Here is a 15,080-nt window from a genome sequence, read left to right on the forward strand (position 1 = left end):
TTTTGAAACCATGCATTGCTACAGCCTAATTTTCTCGTGGTCTACAACAAAGAGAGTACAGATGATTAAATATTGTTGACACAAAATAAGAGTGGTATACACCAGGATCGTTTCCGGAACTTTGTAGTGATGTGTCTTCCGGGCCTACGAACATTCGCCAGACCTAGGTCACCATCATGAGCAGCATGTGCATGTAAGCAGGCAAAACCACTGATGAGACCTGCTGTACCCAACTACTCATCAAACTCAGCAGTTCTCAGCAAGGTAAAACTCCGTACCATGGTCATAATTCGCACATGCAGTTCATAGGCAATGAACTACCGTCACAATCACCGTCGCAGGCGCCGAGTGGAGGTGGTTCTCGTGAGGAGTATCAACAGATCAACTCAACACTTCATCGGCAACCGGCAGTACTGCACATGGATCCTTACAATCGCACTCCCAACACATTTGAAGGTCAAATCTAGGATTTGAGCTCAACTGTTGCGCGCCTCATTTTTGATGTAGCGAAGATGAATCAAATCAACACCTGTTTTCACAGCAAGGACAAACACAAATAATAGAAAGTACGCACTTGCACTTAGTAACAGTTACCCAGCAGCTCGACCTGGCGCTGTGACTATATGCGCTATAAATGAGTAATTTCGATCAGAAAAGCAACGTTAGCTAGTACTATATACCTATGAATAAATCAACGGATCAACTTGTAGCCTTGATGATAGCTGCAGGTTCGACAGCACCTTTCCCTTGAACATGTGTCGCTTATCAACAGTTAACGCGATCGTGGGATCATGGTTGTGTACAAAGAGCTCAGGCGCCGCGGCTCAGGTGTGCACGGCCGCTGGGACAGTTTGATGTACCGACACCAGCCGTACCACATATTATAACTCCGAACGCCTTGTGCCGTTAACGTTGTCACACGTGCACTGATTAGTCGTCAGAAAAGAAAGCTTTAACATAAAAATACCCGAGCTACCGTCACGGTGACTACCATCACCGAAATTACCAAATCCAGAGATGGTCATATATTACCATGTCGGAGCCACCATAACTGCCATATGTATCTGGCGCAAGTCTCAATGCAAGGCAATGTTAGGAAACTCAATTCGGACATTGCGACTGCCATATGACTATAGTCTGGCATTAGGCTAGTGTACTGATATATCAAACATTGCTATGTACATAATGCATTTGAATTTCACTCAGATTCATCAGACATTGCAATTGCGTTCGGATATAACAATGTGATGCATTGAATTAATGGTAGTACAAAGCAGTGAGGTACAATTGAGTGAACAGTTCCGAACCTAGTTCAGAACGTGTTCGATCTCTCGAACCGTAAAATCTTACAGTGAAAATAGCTACTAGAACTCTCACGACCATGGGTACCAGCTCGAGGCACTGGTGCTGCTCGTTTCATTTTGTGTCCAGCAGGTGGAGGAGACGTCGGAGGTTCACTCAAAGGAGAAGTTTGCATTGAACAGGTGCCGGGAAGCTGCAAGGTGCCTGCCCAGGAGAACCTAGTAGATTACATCAATATCAGTCATATATTCTGCAAGCCCGTCTCGAAAGACAAAGACGTACCGCTATGATAATGTGAGGTAAGCATCCATGACTATAACCAGTGGTTATTTTGAGAGCTCTAGCGCAAAGTCGAGTTAAAAGCAGAAATGGAAGTGATTGAACCACTGACCTTTGGTCGACGACGCAGACATCAATCACTCTTGCATTTGCCAGGGCCAGCGGCAATAATGACAATGAGAATGTCGACTTCAGAGTGGCGTACGAATGGAACAGGCATCACAAATTTCGAAAGAGCTATGACTTAACAATGGGGAAAATGTAGAGAAGTGCGTCAAACGCTTCGAACACTAAGCAACATAAGACATCGACTGTGCGAAGCACAAAGATGGACAACTCACCTTTCTTTCTGACTGAATCTGACATATGATGTCTTATAAGCGTATGTTGGATTTGCAGAAGAGACTACAGTAGCAATGGTCAGACAAATTTAGATATAGTAGATAGTTTCGTACCTGATGTGCAGATGAGTCCGTGGAAGCTGTAAAATAGATATCGATGATGCAAGTAGACAATGCTGGATCTATCGGATGGATGAAATAAGTACATAACATATGCATATATGTGCATACACTCACCTAAGTCGGCCATCCAGATAGCATATAGTCATGGAAAAACACTGTGCTGTTGGTCAGGTTGAGGTGGCCTTCAGTATGAGTGATGGTGACAATTGCAGAGACATATCGAGTGATTGGACTTAGTGGTGTTGGTATTGGTATAGAATTAGAGGGAGGATAAGCAAAGATAGCACGTCAACATAGTTGATAGGAATTTGCCGGCGGGCTTTAAACAGTCATGTGATCGTATTTGCAAGTCATTTTGCCCTCACTTTCCCCGCTGCAGCGCTGAAGTTTGAACATTTGTACTCTCCACGAGGATGAGATTGTGGCGGACGACGGCGAGGAACTCGATGATAAAATACTTATGGAGGAAGGTTCTGGCGCCCTTTAGGTACTTTACTTCAGTTTCACCCATTTTTCGTTGTATTACTCTATATAATACATTGGATGTATCTGGATATGTCTGATATCTGGCTGACAGCTACTCTACTGGATGACTTGTGTCTGACAGATGGTATGTTTGATGTCATTGATACTATCGCTACGATATTTCAAATGTCGGATATCACAGGTATATACAATTGGCGGCGTCAGAAAATTCGATATATCATGTGATCTCTGGATTCGGTAATTTTGGTGATGACATTGGCTTCCTACAAATCTGTACCGCACTCCGCATTCACGTCTGCCAAGACACGCGCCCATCGCCCGCCATTCCAAGAATGAAGCTCACGGAGTTGTTCTTCATCAAATATTTTGTTCCACCACATCGTCCTGCAAGCCACCACCATATCCGCGAACGAGAAGGTATCCCCCATAATCCACTTCCCGCCACTTTTCTGGTACCATTTATCGATTTCATCAAGACCCTTCTTAAATTCTTCCCACTGCTGCTGTACGTTCTCTTCTGACACAGTTTCCCAGCGCGTTTCGCCGAGCAGCTCCAAGCGAGTCCGAATGAAGTACTCCCTGCTTGAATCGTTCATAATTTCGAGGGTCTTCGTCAAGATAAGCTTGACCACTTTTCCGTAGGCAACGCTGCAGTATGCAGGCTCGAATAACCATATAAGAGCGTTGGCGCCGCGTGGTATGATCGGCTTCTCTGGATAAGTTTTGTCCAGGTACTCAGCGATCGCCAGCGACTCGGCGACGATGGATCCAGTGTTTGGATCCTTGATCACTGGAAGGGTGTACCTGCCTCCTTCCGTAGTTGAAGCACCAAGTGTTTTCATCGTCAAGGGAATATCCTTGAACTCTACCCAGACGATCGTATACAGGAGACCCTTGTATTCCAGGCAAAACCTAACGTCTGCATATCAGCAACATGCAGTAATCTGGCTTTGACTGCGCGACTTGCCTGGTCTTTGCAGGGTTTGGAGCCCATATAGCATTTGGGGCCTTGCTTGGTATGTCGTACAGTATGATGGGCTGCATTGGAAATCTGAAGGCTGACTTTGGTTGATGTAGCGTTGAACCCATGAATGTTGCATTATATACGTTTCTCTGCATGGGCTGTGAATTTTTTCCTTCCCAATTCTTGATCCATGACCCGAATGAACAAAACAAATTCCGATTAATGATGCACAATGAGTAATTGGTGTCACGGCCATCCCACAATTCAACCTCGTGCTCGTTTAGTTAGCGTCTTTGCTCACGTACGTTGCTTAATAAAGCAAAGAGCTACCAATCATTTACCGACTCATCAACGCCACGACGCCGAGTCCCAAATATGCTCAAACTCACTGCCTTCGCCTTTACGTGGAGGCTTTCTTCGCACCGATGTCAGGACCACGACTAATATTGGTGCAGCTGTGACTAGCAAAATTTTCCCTCAAGAGCCATTGTGATGATACCCATTTCCAACGGATCTACAAAGAACCTATCAAAGCTCTGGGACGTGGTTTTACGGCCGGCGGCAATCGTTCAGCCACTCTGGTTTCAGTGCATCCGTATGCTACTCATCGCCGCTGGCAAGGTGGTGTCTGTTTCATAGTGGCAGCACTAGTGCCTAGTACGAACTGGCTTGGCACCTTCTAACATCGCCAGCACTAAACACGAAGCCCAGATCAAAATTTTGCCAGCTCATGCGTTGTCTCGGCCACACTATACTGTGTGCCCAGCCTGGTGCGCTACATGTATATGACGTGGCAAAGCCTCCGCCCATGGTCACTTGTTCACTCCAAGTCCGACATCAAAGTATATACTCCCAGCATTTTCCATGAGGCCTGCTCTAGCCAGATCCACCTGCAAGTTGGCAACCTGTGAGATGCTCTGGATTTCGCCGAACATATTTTTTTTATAGATTCCAACCAACCCTCCACGTTAATGGTACATTTCCACTGAAATTGCCAATTCTTGGGGCATTCAGCTGTCCTGGATTTTATTAGTACACAGGGAGTACACAGTATTTTTGGTGTGAGAGCTTGTCACTCAAGTTTAGTCAAGGTGCCGTTTGCGGTAATTTATGCGTGGCTTGCTGCAATTTCCTCATCGGACGTGCTTGGTTTTGTGACAGCTGAGCGCTGATCGATACTTCGGTGTGCTAACGCACTTATTGCTGTATAACGTGCACATTGTCATCGTATGTGCAGGCGAGGTCCAAAGGACTTCAACTGAGGCGACTTATGAAGCATTCATTATCGTTTCCATGCCCCTTAATCGATTGATCCTATATACATGCAAGTCTTCTCCTAAGATAATGTACACTCCTTCTCGACATCTGCAAGGACTTGGGTCCACTTCCCCCCATTCCAAGAACTGACCCTGAGCCACTCATCCGCCTTCAGCACTCGTTTGTACGAAAGCAGCCAAGAAGCAACAATGATGTCTGCATACGAAAAAGTGTCGCCCATGATCCACTTTCCATCAGTTTTCTGGTACCATTCGTACACAGTATTATGCCCCTTCTCTAGTAGCTCCCAGTCTGCGTCAGGGTTCACATCCCAAGGCAACGGGACGTCCACCGTACGAGCTTTAATGAAGAACTTTACACTGGCGGGACTCAATATTTCTGTGGCGCGCACGAAGATAAACTTGATAGCATGTTGAAGGAGGCTTAAATAGGCGGGTTCGAACGCGCGTATCAGAGGTTCTGAACTGTTTGGGAAGATGGGCTTCTCGGGATATGTCTTGTCGAGGTAGGATGCGATTTCGAGCGAGTCCGTGATGAGGGCACCGGTGTTGGGATCGCTGAGAACGGGGACAGTATAGACTTCCGAGCCGTCCCGGCGTTTGTTTGGCTTTGCACCGATGGCCTTCGTAGCGATGGGGATGTCCGAGTATTCGACCCAGAGGGTCACGAATGGGAGATTCTTGTAGCTCAACACGAACCTGGGGCAAATAGACTTTGGTTAAACATTAAAGCTTCAAGTGGCATGCATAACATGAATTACTGACCTTGTCTTGGCGGGGTTGGGTGAAAAGTGATTACCCGGTAGATTGGAGACGATATCATACATAATAAGCGGAAGCATCGTGGAGTACTGGGACATGGGGTGTAAAGACAGTGTGAAGTGCTGCAGTGTAGTAATATCGAGACTCTTCTGCGGTGCACAGGGCTGAGTTTCCGATCCATTCGTTCGCTGAATCATCTAAGTTTGATTAGCGCACATGGATGTACTGCATACTGACACATTAAAATTCCTCATGGAGAACATGTGCGTAAAGATATCGTACCACGGTGAGTATTGCTGGAATTTTACCTCATCTTTACACATCAAGTCGTGACAGGCCAGCTTGAAGGTCGCCAAAGCCGCCTGGTCGGATTTGGGGCAGCTCAGGCTGACACTAAATTTAAAATCAAGCTGTGGCCAGTGAGAGTGAAAACAACAGCCGAGTCACAAAATTCCTGTACGTGTCAGCACATTTTCCCCGCAGTTTTCTTTGATTTCTCCTTGTGAACTCTCGGATCCATTCGGTGCATGAAGCGGGGTGATGCTGACAGCTGGCTGCCAACTGGCAGGCTAAGGTCGCCGCCCATTGACGCCGCAGTCACGTGGGGTCATGACATCATCGTATTAATAGACTCCTCGGACTCCGAATTCATGAATGAATATTTATAAACTTTAACTTACTACTTGTTTCACCGGCAGCGCTGTTTCGATTTCGCCACGCGAGTCTGGCGGGCCGGCTTAAGCTTGGGATCAACACGACCACCGTTGACCGGGATCCTACGCCGTGAACATTTGAACCTTGGTGCGCACGTTGTGACTACGATGCATATGGTAGCTTAGGCTTATATATCTCTTGAAAGAATTCATCATTCTTCCGAGCGTCCCTGAAATAAATTGTATAGTATACGTAGTCCTCTAAGCCAATTTACACTCCTTCTCAACATCTGCAAGGATTTGGGCCCATCTCCCCCCGTTCCAAGAACTGACCCTAGCCCATTCATCCTCCTCCAGAACTCGTTTGTACCACAGCAAATCACAAGCAACAATGATGTCTGCATGCGAAAAAGTGTCGCCCATGATCCACTTCCCATCAGTCTTCTGGTACCATTCGTACAGAGTATTGTACCCCTTCTCTAGTAGCTCCCAGTCTGCATCACGGCTCACATCCCAGGGCAACGGGACGTACACCGAACGAGCTTTAGTGAAGAATTCGGCACTGGTAGGACTCAATATTTCTGTACAACGTGCGTAGATGAACTTAACAGCAGGTTGAAGAAGGCTTGAATGGGCGGAATCAAATGCGCGTATCAGGGGTTCTGAGTTGTTTGGGAAGACGAGCTTCTCGGGGTATGTCTTGTCTAGGTAGGATGCGATTTGGAGGGAATCCGTGATGAGGGCACCGGTGTTAGGATCGCTGAGAACAGGGACGGTGTAGACGTCCGAACCGTCTGGGCGTTTGTTTGGCTTTGCGCCGATGGCCTTCATAGCGATGGGGATGTCTGAGTATTCGACCCAGAGGGTCACGAACGGAAGATCCTTGTAGCTCAAAACGAACCTGGGACACAGCATACTTTGGTCAGATATCAAAGCTTGGCATGCAGAACACGAAGTACTAACCTCGGCTTTGCGGGGTTGGACGACCAGTTATTCCCTGGTAGCTTGGAGACGATGTCATACAGGACAAGTGGCTGCATCGTGGAGTACTGTCACGAGGGATTCGATGTGCTGTGGCCAACCTTGAAACTCGTTTTTAAGACTGGGCTTCATTCGTAAGCACCGAGTGTATTGGAGCTGGTGTTGATCTGTGATGGCATGCTAGTCCACATCGGGCGGAGGGTATTGTCAGCATCTGCGGAACTATCGGGAAGAACTGGCAGTTCACGTACAAGTCAGATCAGATACCCGGAGTCCCGAACACAGCCAGTGATAGTGCTTGGTTAACTCCCAACAGCCCATGACACATAAGGAAGGCAGTGACCATTCCTACAGTAGCCTGTAGTTGTGCATTTTACAAGGACGTCAAGTGCTAGTGATAGCGCCCTTTGTGGTGATGGTGGTTTGAGTTTGCTATGTAGCAATACCTGTCAAAGGAATGTATCATTTGGCATTTCAGATGTACCTGAAATAGATCCTACACGCGCAAGCCTTTAAGAATTCTGAAGCATTTTGCACTCTTTCTCAACATTTGCAAGGACTTCAGCCCATTTCCCCCTATTGCAAGAAATGATCCAGACCCATTCATCCTCCTTTAGCACTCATTTGTACAGCAGTAGCCAAGAAGCAATGACGTCTGCATATGAAAAGGCATCGCCCATAATCCACTTTCCGTCATTGTACCCCTTCTCCAGAGCTCCCAGTCTGCATCACGGTTCTTATCCCATGGTAATGGGACGTCCGCCGAACGAGCTCTGATGAAGAACTTGGCACTGGCAGGACTGTGCAACGTGCAAAGATAAACTTAAGAACAGGTTGAAGGAGGCTTAAACGGGTGGCGCGTATCAAGGGTTTTGAGTTGTTTGGAAAGATGGGCTTCGTGGCATGTCTTCTCAAGATTTCGAGGGAGTCCATGATGAGGGCACCGGTGTTGAGGTTGCCGAGGATGGAGACAGTATAGACGTCCGAGTCACCTCGGCGTTTAATTGGCTTTGCACCAATGGCCTTCATAGCGATAGGGTTGTCTGGACCGGGACGGGGGCTGGTGGCTCTAGGCTCTCGAGGTGGCATCGATACACATACAAACTTACATATGAGGCAGACAATATTAATATCTGCAAGAAGAACATGCACGTGAAGCACCAGCGTGATCAACGATAACGCTAGATCACCTCCGACACGTCCCGGTAACCCGACGGCAGACGCTCAAGTTGAGAGTGGAAACAACAGCCAAGTTTACAAACCCTACATGTGTTAGCTCACAGCACTTCTAACAACAATTTCCCTACGCTTTCCTTTCGCTGTTCCCTCTACGCGAAGATATCCAAGTAGTTCCCCAATCATTTCACTCTGCATCTCCACCGTCGCTCGTAGTTCTGATATCTGTTGACTCAACTCAGTTTGATTTTGAGCGAGCTTCCGATTAGAAAGGTCCTTTAGGGGTTCTGAAGGTTGAGATTCCAGCCGATGGTGACCCAAAGCGACCACAGCAGGGTCATGTTCTCGTGCGAAGCCCTGAGAAGCAGAACATCTAGCTGAGTTAAGTTGTAAAGGGGAATGAAACAAACAAACCCCATCATCGGCCATCTGCTCCCAGACCAGGCTGAATTCTCTACCGAGAACGAAGCTTGGGAGGGCAATAAGAAGCAAGCCAAAAGCAAGAAGAGGAACTGTGATCAAGCGCCCGAGAATAGAGCGAGGTGTAATCTCTCCATAACCCACTGTAGTAATTGCTATTTGGGAAAGGAAAGTGAGCAAGCAGGACGCGACGCCGCAGTGTGCCAGGCCCCTACTTACTGACTAGCACGAACCTGTCTGGGTCTTAATAAAATAGTAACGAGACTAGAAACACAGGCTCACCAAGCAGCTGCAGGTATTGACTATATGGAGATAAGCGTTAAATAAATATCAGTAGACAGGCACAAGGAATAATCCGTACTTGGAACTGAGTTGCGTCACCGTCTGAATTAATAAACGTTTCCAAATTATCGTCCCAAGTACCACGCTCTGAGAAGTATCTGAGTAATGCGTTCAGTGAAAAAGGGTCGGATTGAGTAGAGTGGTAAGGTACACACAGTAGTGTGCTGAACACAGTCAACACCATGGCAATAAAAAAACTAAGTGCAAGTAATGCATGATGTGATCTACGAACAGCCAGATACATGACCTCGATGGTTCTTAATGAAATGATGATGATCACATGTACCCTCGGATCAAGAGATGTGTGTGTGCTTACAGAAGTATGGTGCTATTGTATCGGAAGGGCCTGAAGACCCGCAATAGACGAAACATGCGCAGAATGGAGAAGCGGAACAGAACAGACTGTCAAAAGTCAGTTCGGCAAGTGAGTAAACAACAGATCACTCACGGTATCTTGCCGCAGCATTATCTCAATGTAATAGGGTAGTATAGCCAGCATGTCAATGACCCCATAGAAGGCTGGGTGATGGTTCACGTGAGAAAATATATCGGAAATGATGTGATTACACGCACAGAACATCCATTTAACCAATGAGATCCAAGAGGAGCTCCATGCGACACACCGTGCGGAGTATTCTACGGTGAAAAGAAGCACCAGACTTGTTTCTAGACCAAACCATACTCGAGGGGAAATAGAGTGAAAACTTGGCACGGTCTCCAAAATTGTAACGATGGCAGAAAATACAATGAGAGAAGTTGATGCAAAGTGAACGAGAAAGGCCGACGAAGATGATGTTGGAGATTCGAGCAAGTCGAAGAGGGCACGTTTCCACGGTGAAGTTATATGATCTGGAGGCTGGTCGAACAATGGCGTAGTTGGGAACACGTCTTCGATATTTCTCGGAGATTGTTCCTCAGTCAGAAATCTTGATGAAGCTGGTGACCCCAAACGAGAGAGAGGAATTGGTTGAGACATAACCAAGCTGCTCGAGAATGAGCGCCTCAATGACCACACAAGCGAGAAATTCTCTCACGCCCAACATCACGTTTGATCCTTCGGCTTGTGCTGCGTGGTCCGCAGTGTCCACTACTCTTTTGAAGATTTCATTGGACACGCGATCCGGAAGCTCCCACTATAGCGCTCCTGTGGATCGACCATAGAGGAAGGTCTCCGTTATTATTTGCCTAACTGGAAGATCACCTACCGGCGTCACTTTTCCTTTTGGGCTCTCGTACGACGGATAAGGCGCGAAGGAGCGGTGCGGCGCTCTGATACGACTTGACACAAATCAGCTTAGCGCGCTGTCCTTCTTTCACGTCTTGTCTTTCTACCACCTGTGACCCATCTGTCAGGAAGAACAAAATGGAAGAACCACCTGCCACTGTCAATACGATACCAAAGACTCGTGATTATCAGCAAGAAATGCTGGACGCCAGTCTCAAGGAAAATATAATCATCGCTCAGGATACTGGTTCCGGAAAGACTTTGATTGCGATTTTAAGGATGAGATATGAAATAGAACGCGGCTCTCAAAAGGTACGTTCAGGTTATGCGTTCTAAAGGTCTTATTGCAAAGAGGTTCCTAGGTGTCGTGGTTTCTGGCGCCTACGGTGGCTCTTTGCAATCAGCAGCACAGCGTGATCAAGGATAATATGCAGGTCCCTGTTGGCCTAATTCATGGGGGGCTTGAGCCAAAGCAATGGACTGATGTTACCTTGTGGAAAAGAGTGCTGGGAAACAATCGCGTTATAGTTTCCACTCCCCAGGTACTCCTTGACGCGCTCAGCCACGGCTACGTTCATATGGGACTGGATATCGGCCTCCTAATCTTCGACGAGGCTCACCACGCGGATCGAAATCACCCCATGAGCTGCATCATGCGAGATTTTTACTTCTCCCTCCCTCCCCGCCTCCCCGCGGCCCACGGCTCTAGTGTGACGATTGAGCAGGACGAACGTCCCATGGTCTTGGGCCTCACTGCTAGCCCTATGTTCGGTGGCAATCCTACTGCAGCCTTCCGGTATGGTGCTCGGATCGGAGACTACGAATATTATTGACATGCTTTCCAGGAAGTTGGAAGCCAACCTCGACTGCGTTATTCGTAGTCCTCGAGCCAATCGGGATGAGCTCTTGACTCATGTCCACCGTCCGATCTTCCGACACGTGCGCTACGATACACCGCAATACTCTGATCGTAACTATACTTCTAAAAATTTATCAGCAGTCGAAGCCGTTCTTGCTACTATGAACATCGAGGAAGATCCCTTCGTTATACAACTACGTCAGAAACTAGCGAAAACTGCCCGAGGCCCAGAGTATACACGAATGGACCAGAAGCTGTCAAAAGCTATTCAGGGCAAGAAGACATACTCGCACGGTGGAATGAACGACCTCGCGAATGCGGGCAAAGCCATATGTTATGACATCGGTCCATGGGCGGCAGACTGGTACATCGAAAGCGTTGTATCTCGAGCGCTAGATAAACAAACTCCCTGGGACGAGTTGATCGGGACCTTACAGCCCAAGGAGAAGAATTACTTAATGAAACATTTGTCTCAGATCAAGCTGACACCTCTCTCTTACGATCCTACGGACATCGAGGCTGGTATCACGGATAAAGTCCGCGTCCTCTTGGAGACATTGGAGTACGAAAAAGATTGGTCGGAGTCGTCGAACGAGCCTTATAGTGGCTTGATCTTCGTCACACGTCGTGACGGAGTGTTAGCATTGTCGGAGATTATGAGGAACCATCCCCGCAGTGCTCATTTCAGACTCGGGTGTCTGCTTGGAAGTTCTCAAAGCTCCTATCGCAACACCTTTCTTGACATCACCCGTACACTTCTGAAGGACCAAGCTCAGGCAGATGTTCTCGAGGGCTTTCGGTCTGGAGACAGGAACCTCATCATCGCCACGTCCGTGGCAGAAGAGGGACTTGACATCCAGGCCTGTGGAAATGTAATCAGGTGGGATATCCCTGACAACATGGCGAGCTGGGCCCAAAGCAGAGGTCGTGCTCGCAGGAGGCGCAGCTCTTTTGTTCTCATGTTTGAATCGTCAGGTATCGACGACGCTAGAGTAGCGGAGTTCGAGAATCTGGAGGCCCAGATGACAGCCCTTTACCTAGCTGATCGTGCTTCCAGGCCAACGGTCTCCAGTGATGACGAAGAACCTGATCCAGATGAGCCTGTTTTCAAGGTGAAGTCTACAGGGTGAGTGATATACGTGCATTCAAAGCCATCCTACTCATCCATGAATAGGGCTGTGCTTACCCCGCTACTAGCGGTCTCTCATCTCAATCATTTTTGTGCTGTGATTCCAAATTCGGTTAATCTTCCCATCTATGATATCGACCCCCCTGATATGCCCGAAGGCTGGCACTCTTTTGACCCTGCGACACGCGTAGTTCCCCCACCATATCCGGGGCCATTTGGGTGCACGGTCACTTTGCCAAGGCGGCTCCCAGCGGGACTTCGCATCTTCTCAGTTAACCGTGAATACCCTACAAAACAATCTGCATACCGACACGTTGCATACAAGGCATACCTCGCCCTCTATAACGCCAACCTCCTAAATGAGCATCTCCTGCCATTGACCAGCACGGTCGAGCCTGATTTGGGAGAGGAAGTCAAGAATCTCCTGAAAGATGTCGAGAAGCGATCTAGCATGGCTTCCGTCACTAGCCAAATGAATCCTTGGCAAGATGAGTTAACGGATGCGGCTTGGACAGCTACTCGCATTGTCATACCAGGCTTTTCTCCTATCCGCATGCTCACCCGAGTCGACCTTCCATCTTTCGCGGCTGGGGAAGCACCCGTGCTCTATGATTCTCGCAAAGGTCGTATCGATGTTGAACTGCAGGCACAGGGTGTGGCCCACCATTCCGCTAGTGACCTTCAAGCCGCTCATGAATCTACACGACGTCTGTTCTGGTGTCTGTATGGAATCCGCATGCAATGGGACAAATTCGACTTTGCGTATCTTTTTGAACCTGCTGAGGAAGACACTGAGCGAGATGTGTGGGATGCGCGTCGAAGGTGGCTGCGGGATTTGCAAGGGGAAGAGTCTTCGGGAGACGATCTCTTCGCAAATGCAGCCACTTTCGGACAGGCGTTCTCGCACCCGACTGATATCACCTGGATTCGTGACGGGTTTCCCTACGGCAAGGTTTATCGCTTTCTTGGGTGGAGGCATGATCCTCTATCTGAGGAAGAGTTACAAGATTTCATGGCCAGATATTCAAGAATGTCGGAAATGGAGATCACCTACCCGTTACTTCATGTAGAAGAATTGCCGCCAAGAAGAAATTTCTTGCAATCTCTATCGTCCATTAGTGATGTGCCTCTCAGGAGGTCGTTCCTCCCTCCTCAATCATCTCGTATCGTTCTTCTTTCTCAAGTGCAATGCGACCATGCTATTCTGTTACCCTCCATCATTCGCCACATTTCCATCGCTGCAACTGCCGTATCTCTTCGAGAGAGTCTGCTCACCGGGACCCCACTTTATCAAATTCCTCTGACTCGTCTGATTACAGCGATCACTGCCCCTGTGGCCCAAGGTCACGTTAATTATCAAAGACTGGAGACCCTCGGAGATGCCGTCCTCAAGTTTGTAATGTCAATGCATCTGATCGCCACCTATCCCTTTTGGCACGAAGGGTACCTCACCAGGCGTAAAGATCATGCTGTCTCCAATTCGAGATTGGCAAAGGAAGCCATCAGGCTTTCCCTGTACAAGTGGATCGTACGCGATCGTTTTGCCCCTCGGAAGTTCAAACCACAGTACTTTACTACAGGAGAAGTAAACGAGATTACTGAAGACGTGGTCGCTGGTGATCCGTCTCAAGAAACACCCAAAGTCCCTGAGGACCTATCCACAAAGATGCTTGCGGACGTAGTAGAAGCCCTCATTGGAGCTGCCTCCCTTTATGGAGGGTACAATTTTGGCATTGAGTGCACCCGACTCTTTGACCTCGGCATCGGCTCCAAGGCAGGGTGGCAACCCCTCGAAGTTTATATCGAGAAAGCGCTTTCGTGTGTGGAAACCGTTGAGGTTTCCACTCCAACAACCGACATCGAACGCATGTTAGGGTACACATTTACCCACAAGCTCCTTCTCCTCGAAGCCATCACTCATTCAAGCTACCAGTTCGATTCTCGGACGGTATCATATGAGCGTATGGAATTTTTGGGCGACTCTGTACTCGACTTGATCATCACAGAGCATCTCTATCACTACCCAAGAAAGCAATTTACCCCGGGCCAGATGCATATCCGCAAATCTGCCGTGGTTAACTTGCATTTCCTTACTTATATCTGTTTCAAGTGCTCGCTGGAGAAAGACGCGAGCTTACCACGCCCCACCCGCGATGGCATAGTCATGGACGAGGAAACGCAGGAGATATCCTTATACCAAAGCTTGCTCCATTCCAGTTCAGTGGTTTTCGACCAGCAAAGAGCGACACTCGCTCGTTATCGCAAAATGAAAGATGAAATAGAGGAAGCTCTCCTTCACGGTCTCACGTTCCCGTGGGCAGCCCTCACTCGCCTCCAAGCACCCAAATTCTTCAGCGACATGATCGAAAGCATTATCGGCGCTGTTTATCTTGACTCCCGTGGAAACATGGATGTCGTTCGCCAAGTACTTCGCAAACTGGGTATAATGCAACAACTGGAGCGCAACCTGAGGGATGACGTCGATGTTTTGCACCCGCTCACCAGGGTGTATATATGGGCTGCACGCCAACAAAAGGAGTTGACTTCGGTATTTGACGAAGAGAGGGGACATGTTACTTGTACTATCACTGTCGAAGGCAGAGAACCTGTGAAGGCCACCGCAGAGAAACGGGGACGGGCTAGTCAAGAGGAGGCACGATTTGCTGCCGCGGAGAAAGCCATACAGCTTTGGGACATCCGAGCTAACGACGGAATCAAAGATGCATGAAGCTATATTTGTGGTACATAGAAACGTAGTTGT

General features: G+C 48.1%; 5 protein-coding genes across 5 annotated transcripts; 1 reads left to right on the forward strand and 4 right to left on the reverse strand.

Annotated features, from left to right (window-relative positions):
• Window positions 1-2,794: 2,794 nt before the first annotated feature.
• On the reverse strand, window positions 2,795-3,575 carry F5891DRAFT_979547 (uncharacterized protein; the record flags this gene model as incomplete). The annotated part of the gene is made up of 2 exons (XM_041376899.1): window positions 2,795-3,443; window positions 3,466-3,575. The coding sequence occupies 2 exons, from the start codon at window positions 3,573-3,575 to the stop codon at window positions 2,795-2,797; spliced, it is 759 nt and encodes a 252-aa protein (XP_041226947.1).
• Window positions 3,576-4,831: 1,256 nt separating this feature from the next.
• F5891DRAFT_1277710 (uncharacterized protein) lies at window positions 4,832-6,082 on the reverse strand (the record flags this gene model as incomplete). Its single annotated transcript, XM_041370277.1, has 3 exons — window positions 5,817-6,082; window positions 5,538-5,759; window positions 4,832-5,471 (listed from the first exon to the last, which is right to left on the reverse strand). Exons 2-3 carry the CDS (start codon window positions 5,729-5,731, stop codon window positions 4,832-4,834), a joined length of 834 nt encoding a protein of 277 aa, XP_041226948.1. The 5' UTR covers window positions 5,732-5,759; window positions 5,817-6,082.
• Window positions 6,083-6,385: 303 nt separating this feature from the next.
• On the reverse strand, window positions 6,386-7,552 carry F5891DRAFT_253320 (uncharacterized protein). The gene is made up of 3 exons (XM_041371086.1): window positions 7,420-7,552; window positions 7,151-7,348; window positions 6,386-7,088 (listed from the first exon to the last, which is right to left on the reverse strand). Exons 2-3 carry the CDS (start codon window positions 7,225-7,227, stop codon window positions 6,449-6,451), a joined length of 717 nt encoding a protein of 238 aa, XP_041226949.1. The 5' UTR covers window positions 7,228-7,348; window positions 7,420-7,552; the 3' UTR covers window positions 6,386-6,448.
• Window positions 7,553-7,971: 419 nt separating this feature from the next.
• Window positions 7,972-10,153, reverse strand: F5891DRAFT_1108195 (uncharacterized protein). Its single transcript, XM_041363686.1, has 8 exons — window positions 9,680-10,153; window positions 9,555-9,625; window positions 9,423-9,508; window positions 9,262-9,363; window positions 9,126-9,204; window positions 9,047-9,066; window positions 8,984-8,997; window positions 7,972-8,919 (listed from the first exon to the last, which is right to left on the reverse strand). The coding sequence occupies exons 1-8, from the start codon at window positions 10,080-10,082 to the stop codon at window positions 8,441-8,443; spliced, it is 1,254 nt and encodes a 417-aa protein (XP_041226950.1). The 5' UTR covers window positions 10,083-10,153; the 3' UTR covers window positions 7,972-8,440.
• Window positions 10,154-10,469: 316 nt separating this feature from the next.
• F5891DRAFT_1187665 (uncharacterized protein) lies at window positions 10,470-15,047 on the forward strand (the record flags this gene model as incomplete). The annotated part of the gene is made up of 4 exons (XM_041366888.1): window positions 10,470-10,643; window positions 10,694-11,127; window positions 11,177-12,316; window positions 12,365-15,047. 4 exons carry the CDS (start codon window positions 10,470-10,472, stop codon window positions 15,045-15,047), a joined length of 4,431 nt encoding a protein of 1,476 aa, XP_041226951.1.
• Window positions 15,048-15,080: the final 33 nt, after the last annotated feature.

This window comes from Suillus fuscotomentosus (assembly GCF_016647785.1).
Source record: "Suillus fuscotomentosus strain FC203 chromosome Unknown F5891scaffold_22, whole genome shotgun sequence".
Lineage (NCBI taxonomy): Eukaryota > Fungi > Basidiomycota > Agaricomycetes > Boletales > Suillaceae > Suillus > Suillus fuscotomentosus.